Source organism: Pan paniscus, chromosome 15 (genome assembly GCF_029289425.2).
Source record: "Pan paniscus chromosome 15, NHGRI_mPanPan1-v2.0_pri, whole genome shotgun sequence".
Taxonomy (NCBI): Eukaryota; Metazoa; Chordata; class Mammalia; order Primates; family Hominidae; genus Pan; species Pan paniscus.
The window spans coordinates 22,739,082-22,761,069 of NC_073264.2; the positions used below are offsets into that span (position 1 = coordinate 22,739,082).

A 21,988-nucleotide genomic window follows, 5' to 3' on the forward strand; every position below is an offset into this window, starting at 1 on the left:
ACAAGTCAAACTAGCTTCAACAAAAAGGGAGAATTTGTTGTATAGGACACAAGACTCTACTATAGAACCTAAAGGTAGGAACAGAGCCAGATAGTGACATTTATGGAAATAGAGAAAGACTGGGAAACAATCAGACTGGTAAGAGAAATTACAATTCCTCTTTGGGAAAGGTGAGTTTCAGTTGTCTAGTATGTTTACTAGGGGAAACATTTGAAAGGGGAAATGTTTAAAAAGAATTTGTACAAATCTGAAAGTCAAGGCTGGAGACCTAAATTTTTTTTTTTTTTTTTTTTTGGAGATGGAATCTCTCTCTTGTCACCCAGGCTGGAGTACAGTGGCACGATCTCTGCTCACTGCATCCTCCGCCTCCCGGGTTCAAACTATTCTCCTGCTTTAGACTCCTGAGTAACTGGGATCACTCTGTGGTGGCACATGTCACCACGCCCAGCAAATTTTTGTATGTTTAGTAGAGACAGGGTTTCACCATGTTGGCCAAGCTGGTCTTGAACTCCTGACCTCAGATGATTTGCCCGCCTCAGCCTCCCAAAGTACTGCGAATACAGGCGTGAACCACTGCTCCCAGCTGAGACATAAATTTTGGAGACAAAACTGGAAAAGACTGGAATCAATAACAGAATGCTTTAAGAACTTTTTGACTCACTTCAGCCCCTCAGTGTCATTCCCTCTCTTGTTCGTTCATTCTACTTTTCATACATTCAGTGTTTATTTATTGAGTACCTGCTATGTGCCAATAACTGTTCAGGTACTGCATCTATAGAGGTAAACAAGATAAACCATTTTTCTGCCTTCAAAGTCACTATGTTTTAGTGAGAGGGGACAGACAATAAACTAGTATAAATAAATGAAGGTAGTTTCTGTGTATAGTAAATGTCACAAGGGAAATAAACAGGGTGAGGTGATAGAGTATAAGACTGGTAAGAGAAGAGGAAGTGCTCAGTTCAGCTACCAAAGTCAGAGAAAGGCCTCCTGGCAAATGAAAAGATGCTTGAGAGACCAAAGGATCGGATGGAGTCAGCCAAATAAAGAGCAAGAAGGAGGCCAGGTGCAGTGGCTCAAGCCTGTAATCCCAGCACTTTGGGAGGCCAAGGCAGGCAGATCACAAGATCAGGAGATCAAGACCATCTTGGCTGACATGGTGAGACCCCGTCTCTATTAAAAACACAAAAAATTAGCCGGGCATGGTGGCACGTGCCTGTAGTCCCAGCTACTCAGGAGGCTGAGGCAGGAGAATCACTTGAACTCGGGAGGTGGAGGTTACAGTGAGCCGAGATCGCGCCACTGCACTCCAGCCTGGGTGACAGAGTGAGACTCCATCTCCAAAAAAAAAAAAAAGAGCAAGAAAGAGCTTGATGGTTGGGAGAGCAAAGAGAAGGCAAGTGGTGAGGAGTGTTGTGAGCTAGAGGAAGGAAGGTACAAGGTATGATTGGAGGAGTAAGAAGGGGATCAGATGAGGTTGGGCTTTACAGGCCCTGGAAAAAAGTGTAAATTTTACTTTAAGTGTAATGAAAAGCCATTTGGAGACTTTTGGCAAGGAAATGTTATGAACTGGGTTGTTTTATACAGGTCACTCTGGATGTTTCAGGCAGAAATAAGGGAGGATGGGAGAGGAAAATGGGGAGAGCGTTAAAAAATGTGGTAGTTGAGGAAAGAGACACAGATCACTTGAATTTTAGTGGTGGAGACAGGCTAATATATGTTGTTTTTGTCTGTGTTTGTTTTTTAGACAGAGTTTTGCTCTTGTTGCCCAGGCTGGAGTGCAATGGCACAATTTCAGCTCACTGCAACCTCCGCCTTCCAGGTTCAAGCAATTCTTCTGCCTCAGCCTCCTGAGTAGCTGTGATTAAAGGCACCCACCACCACGCCCGGCTAATTTTTTGTATTTTCAGTGGAGACAGGGTTTCACCATGTTGGCCAGGCTGGTCTTGAACTCCTGACCTCGGGTGATCCGCCCGCCTCAACCTCCCAAAGTGCCGGGGTTACAGGCATGAGCCACTGCACCTGGCTGATACATGTTTTAAAGGAAGAACCTGGAGAACATGCTAATGGGTGAGGGAAAGGGAGGAATCAAAGCTGCAGGATTGGTAGGACGGTAGTGGCATTTATGGACCTAGGGAAAGACTGGGAAAAGATGAGACTGGTAAGATAAATCAAAATTCCTGTTTGGGAAAAGTGAATTTGAGATATCTAGTAGCCATGCCAAGAGAAATGTTTAAAAAAATAAGAAATTGGGCTGGCTGCGGTCTGATGCCTGTAATCCCAGCACTTTGGGAGGCTGAGGCAGGCAGATGACCTGAGGCCAGGAGTTCAAGACCAGCCTGAGCAACACAGTGAAACCCCATCTCTACTAAAATTACAAATATTAGCCAGGCATGGTGGCACATGCCTGTAATCTCAGCTACTTGGGAGGCTGAGGCAGGAGAATTGCTTGAACCCAGCAGGTGGAGGTTGTGGTGAGCTGAGATTACACCACTGCACTCCAGCCCGGATGACAAAGCAAAAAACAGAAAACAAAATTGTACAAATCTGAAGCTGGAGACAAAAATTTTGGAGACAAAAGCATATACATACATAGTATTTAAAGTCAGGAGACTGGGCCTGGCACGGTGGCTCATGCCTTTAATCCTAGGACTTTGGGAGGCAGAGGCTGGAAGGTCGCTTAAGCCTAGGTGGAGGCTGCAGTGAAACGTGGTTGTGCCATTGTACTCCAGCCTGGAGGACAGAATAAGACCCTGCCAAAAGAAAAAAAAAAGAGGAAAGAAAGAGAGGAAGGAAGGAAGGAAGGAAAGAAAAGAAAAAGAAGAAAAGAAAGAGAAGAAAAAAAGAGAAAGAGGCCAGGTGTGGTGGCTCACGCCTGTAATCCCAACACTTTGGGAGGCCGAGGCAGGCAGATCACCTAAAGTCAGGAGTCCAAGACCAGTTTTGCCAATATGGCAAAACCCTATCTCTACCAAAAATACAAAAATTAGCCGGGTGCAGTAGTGAGTGCCTGTAATCCCGGCTAGACTGGATACTATCATCCAGGAAAAAAAGTGTTGGCCAGAGTATGAGGCAACTCTATAGACAGGATTTCCTGATTATTCAGGCCACAGAGCTGAATATGGTCATTTCAGAGCTCCCAAGTTTACATAGTAGTTCTAGCCAACCCCAGAGGCTAATTTAAACTTCTCAGTTTTATTTTCAACCTCCTAGGAGATAGAATCTGATTGGTTCAGCGAGGGTCATTTGTCTTGGGTCATTCGATTAACCCTGGTCCAATCAGCAATGGCTTCGGGGACTGGATTGTAGGCTATAAACTGATTCCTGGGGAGTCAGTCCCTGTAAATTGAGTGGAGAGAGGGATAGAGGCCTATTTCGCAGAGAAAAGGGATGGTCATCAGCTTCCAGGCTGAGCAGACACTTAAAAAAATGATCCGAAATGATATCCATCAATTCCATAATCATAAAAACTGATTTTCATTTTGGATCAAGTCATTCCTCCTGAATACTTGTTGTTACTCTTTAGTGTAGAGTTGTCCACACTACCATGAGAATGACTGTGACATGTCATATACCATCATGAAAGTGCTGAGAAATTCCTGCTGCAACTTATGTACACATTTCAGAAGACATCCTAAAGTTGCATGTAATTGACTGGACTTTTCCTTTATTTCAGTGTCCTCTGGGATCTCTTACAGCTTGGGAACAGAGATCATGTCACATCTGGTGGACCCTACATCAGGAGACTTGCCAGTTAGAGACATAGATGCTATACCTCTGGTGCTACCAGCCTCAAAAGGTAACTTCTACACCTGAGGATGGACACCTTTTAGAATTAAAAGAATTCTCACTGTGGAACATCTTGCTGGCCTTCACAGAGACTGATTTACTTTCAGCTCTTTTCTTCAGTCTTCTCACTATTTTTTTTTTCTTTTTTGAGATGGAGTCTCGCTCTGTCACCCAGGCTGGAGCACAGTGGCACAATCTCAGCTCACTGCAGCCTCCGACTCCTGGGTTCAAGCGATTCTCCTGTCTTAGCCTCCCAAGTAGCAGGGATTACAGGCGTGCACCACCATGCCTGGCTAGTTTTGGGATTTTTAGTAGAGACAAGTTTTCACCATGATGGCCAGGCTGGTCTCAAATTCCTGACCTCAAGGGATCTGCCCTCCTCGGGCTCCCAAAGGGCTGGGATTACAGGTGTGAGCCACTGTGCCTGGCCCTCTTCTCACATTTTATTCTTAAGTTCTTTTTTTTTTTCTTTTTTTTGAGATGGAGTTTCACTCTCTCTCTTGTCCCCCAGGCTGGAGTGCAGTGGCCCAATCTCGGCTCACTGCAACCTACGCCTCCCGGGTTCAAGCAGTTCTCCTACCTCAGACTCCTGAGTAGCTGGGACTACAGGTGGCCACCACCACGCTTGGCTAATTTGGTATTTTTAGTACAGATGGGGTTTCACCATGTTGGCCAGGCTGGTCTCGAACTCCTGACCTCGAGTGATCCGCCTGCCTCGGTCTCCCAACGTGCTGGATTACAGGCGTGAGCCACCGCGCCCAGACTTAGTCTTAAATTCTTACAGTAAAAGTATTACTGTGTGGGTTTAGGAGGTAAAGCTAAATACTACCACCACAAACAGCACAACAAAAGCCAAGAACAACTAGTGGGTTTCACTCGTCTATCCTTGTGATTAGCCCTTAGCCCTTCACTGCCACTAAGCAGAAGTGTGCAATTTAAGATGAAAGGGCTCAGCCCTACCAGAGCTTCTTCCACATGTTATTTAAGATATTTTTAGGGCCGGGCGCGGTGGCTCATGCCTGTAATCCCAGCATTTTGGGAGGCTAAGACGGGCAGATCACGAAGTCAGGAGATCAAGACCATCCTGGCTAACATGGTGAAACCCCGTCTCTACTAAAAATACAAAAAAATTAGCTGGGCGTTGTGGCAGGCGCCTGTAGTCCCAGCTACTCAGGAGGCTGAGGCAAGAGAATGGTGTGAACCCAGGAAGTGGAGCTTGCAGTGAGCCGAGATCGCACCACTGCACTCCAGCCTAGGCGACAGAGCGAGACTCCATACCATCCCCCTCCCCAAAAAAACCATATTTTTCTAACTTTGGCCAGGCTTGGTGGCTCACACCTGTACCAGCTACTCGTGGCTGAGGTGGGAGGATCACTTGAGCCCGGGAGTCCAAGATCAGTCTGGGCAACATAGCAGTACCCTATCTCTAAAACTACAAAAAAAGGTATTTTTGTAATTTTTCTCCACTTTCCCATCCCTCAATCCCAATCATGGCTACCGTTGATTCTATTTTCACTTGACTTCACTTCTATAAAATTATTTTTTGAGGATAGGGCACTTTATGCACTGCCCGTAAGTGTATAAATGATGCAACCACTTTGGAAAATATTTGCCATTATCTAGTGAAGTTGAACATGTAACTCTACTTTTGAGTATAAAATTTGCAGAAATTGCTTGGGCATGGTGGCTCACGTCTGTAATCCCAGCACCTTGGGAGGCTGAGGCAGGTGGATCATCTGGTCGGGAGTTAAAAATTTGCAGAAATTAACTCTTGCACATATATACCAGGAGACGTATATCAGAATGTTCATAGCAGTATTTTTTTTTTTTTTGAGACAGATTCTTGCTTTGTCACCTAGGCTAGAGTGCAGTGGTGTGATCTCAGCTCACTGCAACCTCTGCCTCCCGGGTTCAAGTGATTCTCCTGCCTCAGCCACCCAAGTAGCTGGGATTACAGGCACCTGCCACCACGCCTGGCTAATTTTTATATTTTTAGTAGAGATGGGGTTTCACCATGCTGGCCAGGCTGGTGTCCAGCTCCTGGCTTCAAGTCATCTGCCTGCCTCGGCCTCCCAAAGTGCTGGGATTACAGGCAGAAGCCACCGCACCTGGCCCCTGTTTTTATTTCTCCTGGGCACAAATCTAGACGTAGAATTGCTGGGTCATACGGTAACACTAGTTTAACATTTTGAGGAACTGCCAGGCTATTTTCCAAAGCAGTGGCACCATTTTACATTCCTACCAGCAACGTATGATGCTTCTGATTTCTTCACTTTCTCACCAACACTTGTTATTGTTTGTAACTGAGGTGTTATCTCACTGTATTTTTTAAAAATGTATTCTTTCTTGGCTGGGCAAAGTGGTTCACGCCTGTAATCCCATCACCTTGGGAGGCCAATGCAGGTGGATCACCTGAGGTCAGGAGTTCAAGACTAGCCTGGTCAGAACAGTGAAAACCCATCTATTCTAAAAATAGAAAAAGTTAAGGCCAGGCGCGGTGGCTCATGCCTGTAGTCCCAGCACTTTGGGAGGCCAAGGCGGGTGGATCATGAGGTCAGGAGATCGAGACCATCCTTCCTGGCTAACACGGTGAAACCTTGTCTCTACTAAAAAATACAAAAAAAATTAGCCAGGCGTGGTGGCGGGCACCTGTATTCCCAGCCACGTGGGAGGCTGAGGCAGGAGAATGGCGTGAAGCCGGGAGGTGGTGCTTGCAGTGAGCCGAGATCACGCCACTGCACTCAAGCCTGGGCGACAGAGCGAGACTCTGCCTCAAAATAAAAAAAGGAAAGAAAGAAAGAAAGAAAAAGTTAGCTGGGCCAGGTGGTGCACACCTGTAGTCCCAGTACTTGGGAGGCTGAGGCATGAGAAAAACTTGAACCCAGGAGGCATAGGTTGCAGTGAGCCGAGATGGTGCCACTGCACTCCAGCCTGGGTGACAGAGCGAGACTCCATCTCAAAAAAAAAAAAAGTATTCTTTCTAGTTATGGTTTTGATTTGCATTTCTCTGATGAATAATCACACTGACCATTTTTCATATGCTTATTTGCCATTTGTATATCTACTTGGGAGAAATGTCTATTCAGGTCCTTTGCCAGTTTTCTTTTTAATTCAGGGGCCAGTTTTGCCAATTTTTAAATTGGATTATTTGTCTTTATATTGTTGGTTTTAAGAGTTCTTTGTATATTTTGGACACAGTTGAGAATTTTGTGCTTCTGAAAGCTTTAACTGTTCCACAAAGTCCATGAAACGTGAACTGACTGAGATAATTTTTCAAGTTAGAAGAGTCATAGTGATAGGAAACCGTTGTTCAGGAACTACCTACCTGGAGTTCCAGTCAGTTTGGAAGCCACCCACATATCCAAAAAGCTAAAAGAATCCAATATTTTTCTTCAGTATCATAAAAGAAAAATAGAAGATGAGAAAGGGGAATATTTACAAGTTTATTTTGTGAAAAAATAAGCTTTTTTAGGTTTCATTACAAACATGTCCAATTTCACTTCTGTCATTTATGAAATAACTAAAAGTAAATGAAGTACCTTTTTTTTTTTTTTGAGACAGGGTCTTGTTCTGTCACCCAAGCTGGAGTGCAGTGGTGCGATCTTGGCTTACTGCAACCTCTGCCTCCCGAGGCTCAAGCGATCCTCCAGCCTCAGCCTTCCAAGTAGCTAGGACTACAGGTACACACCACCAGGCCCAGATAATTTTTGTTTTCTGTTTTTTGTTTTTTGTTGAGATGGAGTCTCGCTTTTGTTGCAACGGTGCGATCTTGGCCCACTGCAACCTCCACCTCCCAGATTTAAGCAATTCTCCTGCCTCAGCCTCCCGAGTAGCTGGGATTACAGGCACGCGTCACCACACCCAGCTAATGTTTGTATTTTTAGTAGAGACGGGGTTTCACCATGTTGGTCACGCTGGTCTCAAACTCCTGACCTCGTGTTCCTCCGGCCTCAGCCTCCCAAAGTGCTGGGATGACAGGCATGAGCCACTGCATCCGGCCAATTTTTATATTTTTTGTAGAGAGGGATTTCACTGTGTTGCCCAGGCTGGTCTCAAACTCCTGAACTCAAGCTGTCTGCCCACCATGGCCTCCCAAACTGTTGATATCACAGGCATGAGCCACCGCGTCTGGCCTAAATATTTGTCATAAATAAATATTTTTATAAAGGCATATGGTCATGTTACAATTTTCTTCCTAGTGACCTTACCTTCCTAGTTTACCTAGCAATATTATTCTGCAGGTTCTTTGGTTTGGAAGTTGTATTTTTTTTTTTCATTCTAAGCACCTCAGAAACATTGTTTTCGGAGAAAAAAAAATTTTGATGTCACAAATAGATAAAACCACATTAAGGGAATATTTTTATAGCATATATTCAAAAATCTAGCCAGTGACTCATGCCTGTAATCTCAGCACATTGGAAGGCCAAGGCAGGAGGATCACTTGAGCCCAGCCTGGGCAACATGGTGAGACCTTGTCACTATAAAAAATTTAAAAATTGGCCAGGCAGGGTGGCTCATGCCTGTAATCCCAGCACTTTGGGAGGCTGAGGCAGGTGGATCACCTGAGGTCAGAAGTTTGAGACCAGCCTGGCCAACATGGTGAAACCTCATTTCTACTAAAAATACAAAAATTAGCTGGCTGTGGTGGCCCATGCCTGTAATCCCAGCCATTCGAGAGGCTGAGACACAAGGATTGCTTGAACCTGGGAGACAGGGAGACGGAGGTTGCAGTGAGCCAAGACAGCGCCACTACACTCCAGCCTGGCAACAGTGAGAGACTCTGTGTCAAAAAAAATAATAATTAGCCGGGCGCGGTGGCTCACGCCTGTAATCCCAGCACTTTGGGAGGCCGAGGCGGGTGGATCACGAGGTCAAGAGATGGAGACCATCCTGGCCAACATGGTGAAACCCCATCTCTACTAAAAATACAAAAAATTAGCCAGGTGTGGTGGCAGGCGCCTGTAATCTCAGCTACTTGGGAGGCTGAGGCAGGAGAATTGCTTGAACCTGGGAGGCAGAGGTTGCAGTGAGCCGAGATCGCACCATTGCACTCCAGCCTGGGCAAAAAGAGCGAAACTCTGTCTCAATAAATAAATAAATAAATAAATAAACGCAAAAAAATAGAAAATATGGTTCCCATTCACCATGAGATCAGAGTAGACCTGGGCCAGTGAACACTCACAATGAAAAGTGTGCTCTAGTTTCCTCTGCTTACACCAAGCAGAGGCTCTTGTCCTAGGAGGCAGCTTTGGGGACAGTTTCTCCTGACCAAAAAAACAAACGAGATGGTTCTTGGAAATCAAAAAAAGTTTTTATCCTTTTCCTTACTGGGTTTTTGAAGACAGTCATGGGAACAATCCTTGTATAGGTCCAAATTACCTAATAAGGAGAAAAAAATAGAAGAATAGGCCGGGCGTGGTGGCTCATGCCTGTAATCCCAGCACTTTGGGAGGCCGAGGCAGGTGGATCACCTGAGGTCAGGAGTTGGAGACTAGCCTGGCCAACATGGTGAAACCCTGTCTCTACTAAAAATACAAAAATTAAGCTGGGCACGGTGGCTCACACCTGTAATCCCAGCACTTTGGGAGGCCGAAGCGGGTGGATCACAAAGTCAAGAGATCGAGACCATCCTGGTTAACACGGAGAAACCCCGTCTCTACTAAAAATACAAAAAAATTAGCCAGGTGTGGTGGCTGGCGCCTATAGTCCCAGGTACTCGGGAGGCTGAGGCAGGAGAATGGTGTGAACCTGGGAAGCAGAGCTTGCAGTGAGCCGAGATGGCGCCACTGCACTCCAGCCTGGGCGAGAGTGCGAGACTCCGTCTCTAAAAAAAAAAAAAAAAAGAAATTAGCTGGGTGTGGTGGCGGGCACCCGCAATCCCAGCTACTCTGGAAACTGAGGCAGGAGAATCACTTGAACTTGGGAGGCGGAGGTTGCAGTGAGCCAAGATCACGCCAGTGTACTCTAGACTGGGTGACAGAGCGAGACCCTGTCTCAAAAAACAAAACAGAAGAAGAAACTAAAAAGAAAAATTAAGTAAAATAAAAGCCTAATTGGGCTGGGTGCGGTGGCTCACGCCTGTAATCCCAGCACTTTGGGAGGCCGAGGCAGGCGGATCATGAGGTCAGAAGATCAAGACCATCCTGGCTAACGCGGTGAAACCCCGTCTCTACTAAAAGTACAAAAAATTAGCCGGGCACCGTGGCGGGCGCCTGTAGTCCCGGTTACTCGGGAGGCTGAGACAGGAGAATGGCGTGAACCCGGGAGGCGGAGCTTGCAGTGAGCCGAGATAGCGCCACTGCACTCCAGCCTGGGCGACAGAGCCAGACTCCGTCTCAAAAAAAAAAAAAAAAAAAAGCCTAATTGGATATTTTTATCTAGAGAATGTACTTTCTAGATGGAAGGTCGAGTTATACCTCATGCTGTAATAATATAGAAAGGGTCTCCAGGGACCCAGTAGGAGTCATTTCTGGTTTTTTTTTTTTTTTTCCAAGGCGGAGTCTTGCTCTGTCACCCAGGGTGGAGTACAGTGGCACGATCTCGGCTCATGGCAACCTCTGCCTCCCAGGCTCAAGCAATTCTCCTGCCTCAGCCTCCTGAGTAGCTGGGATTACAGGCACGTGCCACCACGCCCAGCTAATTTTGTATTTTTAGTAGAGACCGGGTTTCACCATGTTGGTCAGGCTGGACTCGAACTCCTGACCTCACAATCTGCCTGCCTCAGCTTCCCAAAGTGCTGGGATTACAGGTGTGAGCCACTGCGCCTGGCCCAGAGTCATTTCTCATACTTCCTGAATTTCCTCATAAATACTTGACTCAAGATAGATTTATGCTCTCTGGACAAGATGTGATGAGAGATCTAAAGGGTTAAAAAAAATAGGTGTAAAAATACTGTCCATTTACTGTTTTCTGGGACTTTAGGTAAGAATATGAAAACTCAACCACCTTTGAGCAGGATGAACCGGGAGGAATTGGAGGACAGTTTCTTTCGACTTCGTGAAGATCACATGTTGGTGAAGGAGCTTTCTTGGAAGCAACAGGATGAGATCAAAAGGTACTTAGAGTTCTCCTTAAATTTTTTTTTTCTTTTTTTTTTGAGACAGAGCCTTGCTCTGTTGCCCAGGCTGGAATGCAGTGGCATGATCTCGGCTCACTGCAACCTCCTCCTCCAGATTCAAGCAATTCTCCTGCCTCAGCCTCCCAAGTAGCTGGGATTATAGGCATGCATAACCATGCCCAGCTAATTTTGTATTTTTAAGTAGAGATGGGGATTCGCCATGTTGGCCAGGTTGGTCTTGAACTCCTGACCTCAGATGATGCACCCACCTCGGCCTCCCAAAGTGCTGGGTTTACAGATGCGAGCCCCTGTGCCCGGCCCCAAAATAATTTTTGAAGCAATATTTCTTTAGTCAATTTTTTTGCCAAACATGTCGATAGACTGACCACAGGACACAGAGCATCATTAAGAGCTTGGGTGATACTATTTCAGTCCACAGAATAAGAGACTGGACAGATTCCTCCCCTGGTCACAACTGAGGGGATGGAGATAGGAGGAATGGTCAAAATTTCAGAGGAGAAAAGGCTGCAGGGGCAAGTAAAAGAAGGGGTCTTTATTTACAAAAGAAAACTAAAGATCGTATTGATCCCTGCAGGCGTGTTGTAAGTGCTATCTATACATTTATTTATTTATTTATTTATTTATTTTCGAGATTTTTTTTTTTTTTTTGAGATGAAGTTTTGCTCTTGTTGCCCAGGCTGGAGTGCAATGGCATGATCTCAGCTCACCGCAACCTCCGCCTCCAGGATTCAAGTGGTTCTTCTGCCTCAGCCTCCCAAGTAGCTGGGATTATAGGCATGCGCCACCACACTCAGCTAATTTTGTATTTTTAGTATAGAAGGGGTTTCTCCATGTTGGTCAGGCTGGTCTTGAACTCTTGACCTCAGGTGATCCGCCTGCCTCGGCCTCCCAAAGTGCTGGGATTACAGGCTTGAGCCACCACGCCGGCCAATTTTTATTTATTTTTGAGACAGAGTCTCACTCTGTTTGGGCTGGAGTGCAGTGGTGTGATCTCGGCTCACTGCAACCTCTGCCTACTGGGTTCAAGCGATTCCTCTCCCTCAGCCTCCTGAGTAGCTGGAATTACAAGCTTGCACCACCACGTCAGGGTAATTTTTTTTTTGTTTTGAGATGAAGCCTCACTCCATTGCCCAAGCTGCAGTGCAGTGGCGCAGTCTCGGCTCACTGCAACCTCCACCTCCCAGGTTCAAGCAATTCTCCTGTCTCAGCCTCCCAAGTAGCTGTGACTACAGGCACACACCACCATGGCCGGCTAATTTTATTTTATTTTTTTTGGAGACGGAGTCTCCACCTGTCACCCAGGCTGGAGTGCAGTGGTGCGATCTCGGCTCACTGCAACTTCCGCCTCCCGGATTCAAGCGATTCTCCTGCCTCAGCCTCCCGAGTAGCTGGGACTATAGGTGCCCACTGCCACAACTGGCCGTGCTGCCCAGGCTGGTCTCAAACTCCTGAGCTCAGGCAATCAGCCCGCCTCAGCCTCCCAAAGCGCTAGGATTACAGGTGTGAGCCACTGTGCCCAGCCATGCCCGGCTAATTTTTTTTTTTTTTTAGTAGAGATGGGGTTTCACCCTGTTGGCCAGGGTAGTCTCAAACTCCTGACCTCAAATGATCCCCCCATCTTGGCCTCCCAAAGTACTGGGATTACAGGCATGAGCCATCGTGCCCAGTTAATTTATTAGAAATAGTATTAATTAGCCAGGCACAGTGGCTCACGCCTGTAATCCCAGTACTTTGGGAGGCCAAGGCGGGTGGATCACGAGGTCGGGAGTTCAAGACCAGCCTGACCAACATGATGAAACCCTGTCTCTACTAAAACTACAAAAATTAGCTGGGCGTGGTGGTGGGCGCCTGAAATCCCAGCTACTCCGGAGGCTGAAGCAGAATCACTTGAACCCAGGAGGCAGAGGTTGCAGTGAGCCGAAATTGTGCCATTGCACTCCAGCCTGGGCGACAAGAGCAAGACTCCATCTAAAAAAAAAAAAAGTATTAATTCATTTAATAGTCTGAAGAGGTATTATTAAGAGGAAAAGGAAGCATAAAGAGGTTAAATAAGTTGCCTGAGATCATACCTAGTGCATAACAGAGGTGGAAATTCTTTTTGTTTTGTTTTGTTTTTGAGACAGAGTCCTGCTGTGTCACCCAGGTTTGAGTGCAGTGGCGCAATCTCGGCTCACCGGCAATCTCTGCCTCCCGGGTTCAAGTGATTCTCCTGCCTCAGCCTCCCAAGTAACTGGGATTACAAGCATGTGCCACCATGCCTGACTAATTTTTGTATTTTTAGTAGAGACAGGGTCTCACCATGTTGGCCACACTGGTCTCGAACTCCTTTCCTCAAGTGATCTGCCTGCCTCGGCCTCCCAAAGTGCTGGGATTACAGGCGTGAGCCACCGCGCCTGTCCCAGTGGGAAAAACTCTTAACTTCAAAACATATTATTATATACAGTGATCTTAGATTTCTTTCTTTAGAAAATGGGGACCTGGAAAGAAATCTGAGACGGAGGTGAGGGAAGGTAAACAGGTGGGAAGAATGGGAGTTCTGAAAGTCTGGGGTCTATCTCTAGGACACATTTTGAAGATACTGGTGTCAATGCCTTCCAGCCAAGGACCACCAGGAACATACCTACAGTTGAGCAAGCTGGGCTTATTCATTACAGCTAGAGAATATGCACACCAGGGGAACTAAAGGCATCTCAGCAAATGTGTTAGAACTTATTATAGTATCTAAGCTTTGTTTGATTGGGTGATTTTGGGGGAGGATCCAAGGAAACAGAAGTTTGCTCCAGATTTCGTGCTGTCAGAAAGCAAGCACAATTCTGTGTTTCGGTATCTCAATAAATTTTTCTTTCTTTCTTTCTTTCTTTCTTTCTTTCTTTCTTTCTTTCTTTCTTTCTTTATTTCTTTTCTTTCTTTCTTTCTTTTGAGATAGGGTCTCACTCTGGCACACAGGCTGGAGTGCAGTGGTGCAGTCTCAGCTCACTTTAGCCTCAACTTCCTGGACTCAAGTATCAATAAATCTTATCTACAGGGAGGGTAGACTAGTGCAAGGCTGAAGCCATGATTGGTAAAGAAGTTGCAGTCACTCATATTAACCTGGAGAGAAGGATGTTTGGTATTTTGTGGGTGGCAGTGACACTAATTTTGTCTGTAAGCAGACAAAATTAGGCAGTGGACTTGTTTTGTATCATTCTATCATGGTTTTGGAGTGAACTTGTTTCATGTTGATGTTCTGTGAGGTGTCCAAAAGAATAGTGGCCGGGCACGGTGGCTCATGCCTGTAGTTCCAACACTTTGGGAGGCTGAGGTGGGCAGATCACCTGAGGTCAGGAGTTCGAGATCAGCCTGGCCAACGTGGTGAAACCCCGTCTCTTCTAAAAATACAAAGATTATCCGGGTGTGGTGGCAGGCGCCTATAATCCCAGCTACTCAGGAGGCTGAGGCAAGAGAATCGCTTGAACCCAGGAGGCGGAGGTTGTAGTAAGCAAGGATTGCGCCACTGCACTCCAGGCTGAGTGACAGAGTGAGATTCGGTCTCAAAACGAAAATAAAAACAAATGGAGATAGCACAGGCTAGCTTCAAACAACACTGAGGGCCAGTTGTGTCAGACCAGTTTCCTAATGTTAAGGGCAGTGTTTTGCTTTCCCATTGTAACCCCCAGGAGTGATTAAGATCTTCGTTTAGAATCTGCAGGATTGGCTGGGCGTGGTGGCTCATGCCTGTAATTCCAGTACTTTGGGAAGCCAAGGCGGGCAGATCACTAAGTCTGGAGTTCAAGACCAGCCTGTTCAACATGGTGAAACCCCGTCTCTACTAAAAATACAAAAATTAGCTGGGCGTGGTGGCGGGCGCCTGTAATCCCAGCTACTCGGGAGGCTGAGGCAGGAGAATCTCTTGAACCCGGGAGGCTGAGGCTGTAGTGAGCAGAGATCGCACCACTGTGCTCCAGCCTGAGCAACAGAGCGAGACTCTGTCTCATAAAAAAAAAAAAAAAAAAAAGAATCTGCAGGAATGCAGGCCTCCATTGTGGATCAGCACTCTTCAGAGTTGGTGATTTTTTTTTTTTTGAGACGGGAGTTTCGCTCTTGTTGCCCAGGCTGGAGTGCAATGGCGTGATCTCAGCTCACCGCAACCTCCGCCTCTCAGATTCAAGCGATTCTCCTGCCTCAGCCTCCCAAGTAGCTGGGATTACAGGCATGTGCCACCACGCGCAGCTAATTTTATATTTTTAGTACAGACAGGGTTTCTCCATGTTAGTCAGGCTGGTCTCGAACACCTGACCTCAGGTGATCCGCCCACCTCAGCCCCGCAAAGTGCTAGGATTACAGGCGTGAGCCACCGCAAAGGGCCGATTTTTTTTTTTTTTTTTTTAATTGTTGAGAACTTGAGAATCTAGTGACTTGAGTGAAGTCAGAAGGTTGTATGGGCCAAAAAATCTTGTTTCTTGGTTGATAATCAAAGAGTACTTGAGATTATGGATGCTAAATGGTTAATCTGGATTCTATGCCCCTGGCTTTGGGCAAGTTACATAGCTATTTTACACCTTGTTTTCTTTATCTGGGTATAATGATATGTAATAATAATAGCTCACACCTGAAGCCCTTACAGTGTACCCCCACTGTTCTAAGCATTTTACATATATATATTTATATATAAGCTTATTAATCCTCACAACAATCTACTGCTTGTATCTTTTTCTATTTATCTTTATTTATAAATGACGAAACTGAGCACAGAAAGGTTAAGTGGCATGGCCAAAGCTACAGTTAGTAAATGTCGGAACAGACGGGCAGTGTGTCTTAGTCAGCTCAGGATGCCATAACAAAATACCACAGACTGGGTGGCTGAAACAACAGACATTGGTTTTCTCAGAGTTCTGAAGCTGGAAGTCTGAGATCAAAGTGTCAGCATGATTGGATCCTGGTAAGGGCCATCTTTCTAGCTTGCTGACTGCTGCTTTCTCACTGTGTCTTGGGAGGTGGGAGAGGGAAATCTCTTGTTACAAGGCCACAGTCCTATCCAGTTAGGGCCCCATCCTTGTGAACTCATTTAAACTTAATAACCTCCAAACGCCGGGCGCAGTGGCTCACGCATGTAATCCCAACACTTTGGGAGGCCAAGGCGGGTGAATCACTTAAGGTCAGGAGTTCGAGATCAGCCTGACCAACATGGAGAAACCCTGTCTCTACTAAAAATACAAAATTAGTATTTTGTGGTTAGGTGTGGTGGCAGATGCCTGTAATCCCAGCTACTCAGGAGGCTGAGGCAGGAGAATCAGTTGAACTTGGGAGGCAGAGGTTGTGGTGAGCTGAGATCGTGCCATTGCACTCCAGCCTGGGCAACAAGAGAAAAAGGCCGTCTCAAAAAAAAAAAAAAAAAAGCGTCCGGAACACCCAATGTCCAGATACAGTCACGTTGGGGGTTAAGGCTTCGACATAAGAATTTTGAGTGGGGACACAATTCAGGCCATAGCACAGTGAGAGCATAGAATCAGACAGTAGCAAAAAAAACATGATTTTAGGTCAAGATAACAAATAAAAATTGTTACTAAAAGTTATAAAGGAGTTATCCTTAATTTGGAGCACATATACAGGGGTGTGCAGACAAGTGGGATAGAAAAAGCAAATATTAAAATTGTTATTTATATTTGTCACCCATTTAAACATACATATTTTGTTTGATAATGACATCATTTATTAGTACAAAAACAAGTCTATATATAATTTTTTAAAATGCACACAAATACTATTGGGGTAGTGGCTCAACTTTTTTTTTTTTTTTTTTTTTGCTAAGGTAAGGGTGTAATCACTGCAATAAAATAAAGACAGGTGTCACAATGGCCCTGCCCTCAAAGAGTTACAGTGTACTGGGGACAGAAAGCTAGTCTTTTTAAAGTGTGGTTAATAGATCACGGTAGATGAATACATATTATAGATCAATTCGTGATTATATGTCCCAAATAAACCGTAGAAATAATAACTGTCATGAAAGGAGAAGCCACGTGCTCTATTTGTCCACAGGCTGAGGACCACCTTGCTGCGGTTGACCGCTGCTGGCCGGGACCTGCGGGTCGCGGAGGAGGCGGCGCCGCTCTCGGAGACCGCAAGGCGCGGGCAGAAGGCGGGATGGCGGCAGCGCCTCTCCATGCACCAGCGCCCCCAGATGCACCGACTGCAAGGGCATTTCCACCGCGTCGGCCCTGCCAACCCCCGCCGCGCCCAGCCTCGCGTCCACGTGGGACACAGACAGCTCCACACAGCCGGTGCACCGGTGCCGGAGAAACCCAAGAGGGGTGAGATTTAAGGCTACATCCCCTACAGGGCTAAGACACTGGGAAGGACTGATGTGCCAGCCACGTTTTCCTCACTGCCTTCTTCTGCCCACCACCCCATTTTGTTCTTTTGTTCTCACTCCCTCTTTTCTGCCTCCCTAAAATCTTTATTTCCTGAGTGGGATATCAGATTCAAAAGTCTAAATTCACCATGGAGTGTCGCTGAGGGCAGAATCAGACAACAGGTCAGGAGATGGAGACCATCCTTCTCCAACATGGTGAAACCCCGTCTCTAATAAAAATACAAAAATTAGCTGGGCATGGTGGCGCGCACCTGTAGTCCCAGTTATTCGAGAGACTGAGGCAGGAGAATCACTTGAACTCGGGAGGCGGAGGTTGCAGTGAGCTGAGATTGCACCACTGCACTCCAGCCTGGCGACAGAGCGAGACTCTGTCTCAAAATAATAATAATAATTAATAATAATAAATTAGCCAAGCCTGGTGGCACATGCCTGCAGTCCCACCTACTTGGGAAGCTGATGTGGGAGGATCGCTTGAGCCTGGGAGGCAGAGGCTGCAGTGAGCCCAGATGGCACCACTGCACTCCAGCCTGGGCAACAGAGTGACACTCTGCCTCAAAAAACAAACAAAACAAAACCCCCAAAAAGAAAACCCAACGTTGAATCTCTAGAGTAGACACCTCATTCTCATGGCCCTAAATCAGGAATGAGTAACCTAGGTAAAGGTAAATCTACACACAGCATTTCATTAAGTACTCTTATTTTATTAATAAGTACTCACTTATTTTGCTTAGTGTGGTCCTATAATTTCAAGTTCCGTACTCCAGACAACCAAACGCGTGCAAAAACAACTGAAAGTAGAAAACTCGCATGAATTTAAATTTCAGTTCCATTTAACAGTTCAGCATAGCTGGCCACCTGTTATGTACTGGGCACTAGATACAAAGATGGTTAGAGTTAGACACACAGTCTCTGCCCTGGACAAGCTTCCACCTTTCTTTTTTCTTCCTATTTGTACTTACTCACTTGAGGATCTACAGTCTGGCTGACTATAGTTGCAGTTTTTTGCAAGAGTAAAAAAAAAAACTGCTCCTCGGGGACCATTTGTCATATAAGGGTTTCACCCAGGTCTCAAGACTCTATGCCCAGCCCTTCATGTTCCAGTTTCAGTTCTTGGTGTTCCGGAGGGTACTGTTGCCTGAGTCTGCATCTTCTGTCTAAACTTTTAGGGCCAAGGGACAGGCTGAGCTACACAGCCCCTCCATCGTTTAAGGAGCATGCGACAAATGAAAACAGAGGTGAAGTAGCCCCTGAACCCAGCGAACTGTGAGTTCTTCTCATTTATCCCATGTTGTTATTCCTGCCACTTTAATTAGAAAGACATCATTTAGGGAACAAATGAATGTTGGTGATTTGAGTCTTTTCAGCATGATCAGGGAAGATGAAAGTCGACCCTAGGTCAAATTCCAACTTCATTGCTTAAAAGTGGAAAACAAGCGTCTCTCTGTTCTCTGAGGAAATGAAAATAAAGGTCCATTTCTCAATTGAAGGTATTCCCTCTATTTCCATTTATATTTTTTTCATTAGGTCATAATTCCTTTGTGTTTTTTTGTTTTTGTTTTTGTTTTTGTTTTTTTTGAGACGGAGTCTTGCTCTGTTGCCCAGGCTGGAGTGCAGCAGTGTGATCTTGGTTCACTGCAACCCCTGCCTCCCAGGTCCAAGCGATTCTCCTGCTTCAGCCTCCTGAGTAGCTGGGACTACAGGCATGTGCCACCACGCCCAGCTAATTTTTGTATTTTTAGTGGACACAGGGTTTCACTGTGTTGGCCAGGCTCGTCTCCAACTCCTGACCTTGTGATCTGCTCGCCTTGGCCTCCCAAAGTGCTGGGATTACAGGTGTGAGCCACCACGCCTGGCCCTTAATTCCTTTATGTTTTGTTTGACATTTGAAAGCTGTATTTTATAAGATTTTCCTTGACATGTACCAAGGTTACTGATTCACTTAATTTCTTTTTATATGTGTAAGAACCCAATTCTAAACTCCTGTAACAACAGTTTCTAAGTATCCTTTTTGTATTTAGTGTTTCTGGTTCTAACAGCATAATTTCTTTCAGCAGTGTCATAAGTATGGCTAAACCCATTGGTCTATGCATGCCTAACAGTGCCCACATCATGGCCAGCAATACCATGCAAGTGGAAGAGCCACCCAAGTCTCCTGAGAAAATGTGGCCTAAAGATGAAAATTTTGAACAGAGAAGCTCATTGGAGTGTGCTCAGAAGGCTGCAGAGCTTCGGTAAGAGTGTGGCACTCCATGCCTCAAACCAAAACGAACTGAAAAAGCTAAGAGATTCTTATTTATACCTTTCCTCCATCTCAGAGGAAAAGAGTGTTTGGGATTAAATTCAATCGGAGTAGTAGACACGGAGTCCCTCGTAGGTTAAGAAATGGATTAACCTGCGGGCGCCATGGATCACGCCTGTAATCCCAGCACTTTGGGAGGCCGAGGCAGGCCGATCACCTGAGGTCATGGGTTCGAGACCAGCCTCGCCAACATGGGGAAGCCCTGTCTCTACTAAAAATACAAAAATTAGCCAGGCATGGTGGCAGGCACCTGTAAATCCCAGCTACTAGGGAGGCTGAGGCAGGAGAATCACTTGAACCTGGGAGGCAGAGGTTTCAGTGAGCTGAGATAATGCCATTGCACTCTAGCCTGGGCAACAAGAACAAAACTTGGTCTCAAAAAAAAAAAAAAAATGAAATGAATTAACCTTCTGGGCGCAGTGGCTCACGCCTGTAATCCCAGCACTTTAGGAGGCCAAGGCAGGTGGATCACCTGAGATCGGGAGTTCAAGACCAGCCTGGCCAACGTGGTGAAACCCCGTCTGTACTAAAAATACAAAAAAATTAGCCGGGTGTGGTGGCCGGTGCCTGTAATCCCAGCTACTCAGGAGGCTGAGGCAGGAAAATCCCTTGAACCTGGGAGGCGGAGGTTGCAGTGAGCCGAGATTGCACCATTGCACTCCAGCCTGGGCAACAAGAGCAAAACTCTGTCAAAAAAAAAAAGAGGAAAGAAGGAAGGAAGGAGGGAGGGAGGGAAGGAAGGAAGGGAGGGAGGAAGGAGAGAGAAAGAGAGAAAGAAAGAAAGAAAGAAAGAAAGAAAGAAAGAAAGAAAGAAATTAACCTAAAGGGGATAAGTTTATGTATAAAAGGATATTTGCTGCTTCACTATATAGAAGGAAAACTACTTCATCCTCATCACCAGATAGGGATTCTTAGCCCTCTCTGTGCATCGATTCCTGGAAAACTTTTTTAAAAATGTATTTTTCAGACAAGTTTTAGTTTTATAGCAAAATTAAGCAGGAAATAGAGTTCCTGTATACCCATTGCCTCCATACACACACAGCCTCCCCAACTATCAGCACCCCATACCAGAGTGGTGCATTTGTTACAATCAGTGAAACTACATTGACACATCATTATCGCCTGACCATCATTTAATAGTTTACATTAGGGTTCACTCTTGGTGTTGTACATTCTTTTTTTTTTTGAGACGGAGTCTCACTCAGTTGCCCAGGCTGGAGTACAGTGGCACCATCTCGGCTCACTGCAAGCTCTGCCTCCTTGGTTCATGCCATTCTCCTGCCTCAGCCTCCTGAGTAGCTGGGACTACAGGCGCCCACCACCATGCCCGGCTAAATTTTTTTGTATTTTTAGTAGAGACGGGGTTTCACCGTGTTAGCCAGGATGGTCTCGATCTCCTGACCTCGTAATCCGCCTGTCTCAGCTTCCCAAAGTGCTGGGATTACAGGCGTAAGCCACCGCTCCTGGCCGGTGTTGTACATTCTATGGGTTTTGACAAATGTGTAAGGACATGTATCCATCATTATAGCATCATACAGAATAGCTTTACTGCCCCAAAAGTCCTCTGTGTTCCACCTAGTCATGTCTTTTACCTCCAGCCCTGGCAACCACTAATCTTTTTACTGTCTCCAGTTTTGCCTCTTCTAGAATGTCATATAGTTGGGATTACACAGTATGTGGCCTTTTCAAATTGGCTTCTTTCATTTAGTAATATGCATTTAAGCTTCCTCCATGTCTTTTAATGGTTTGAAAGCTCATTTTTTCAAAACACCAAATAACATTCGATTGTCTATATGTACCAGTTTATTTATCCATTCAGCTACCGAAGGATGTCTTAGTTGCTTCCAAGTTTTGGCAATTATGAATAAAGCTGCTATTAACATTATGTGTAGTTTTTTGTATGGATATAAGTTTTCAACCTGGAGATATTTTAAAACCACAGATCCAGGCCGGGTGCGGTGGCTTATGCCTGTAATCCCAGTACTTTGGGAGGCCAAGGTGGGTGGATCATTTGTGGTCAGGAGATCGAAAACAGCCTGACCAACATGGTGAATCCCCATCTTTACTGAAAATACCAAAATTAGCCGGGTGTGATGGCTCATGCCTGTAATTCCAGCTACTTGGGAGGCTGAGGCAGGCGAATAGCTTGAACCCGGGAGGCAGGGGTTGCAGTGGGCCAAGGTTAAGCTACTGCACTCCAGCCTGGGCAACAGAGCAAGACTGTCTCAAAAACAAAACAAAACAAAAAAAGACCATAACAGATCCCTGGGCCCCATCTCTGAGATTCCCTTTCAATTATTTGGGGGGTAGAATTCAGGCAGTGTAATTTTAAGATCTCTCCAGGTTATTCTAATCAGCAGCTAGACAGGGAATCAATGAGATAGAGTGGAGTGAACCCAAATCCTTCCCAGTATCTCTTTCAATCTTTCAAACAATAAAGAAAACGTGAGCTCCTAGGTTCAGGAATAATAGTCTT

The 21,988-nt window shown here is 45.7% G+C and overlaps 1 protein-coding gene across 1 annotated transcript in view; it reads left to right on the forward strand.

Moving 5' to 3' along the window:
* Nucleotides 1–2,316: 2,316 nt before the first annotated feature.
* The window catches only part of RPGRIP1 (RPGR interacting protein 1), a 65,434-nt gene continuing 45,762 nt past the window's right edge, over nt 2,317–21,988 (forward strand). The window contains 5 exon segments of the mRNA XM_034937273.3: nt 2,317–3,796; nt 10,708–10,840; nt 16,880–17,151; nt 18,380–18,476; nt 19,265–19,444. Coding sequence (XP_034793164.2) covers nt 3,712–3,796; nt 10,708–10,840; nt 16,880–17,151; nt 18,380–18,476; nt 19,265–19,444 — 767 coding nt within the window. The 5' untranslated portion in view covers nt 2,317–3,711.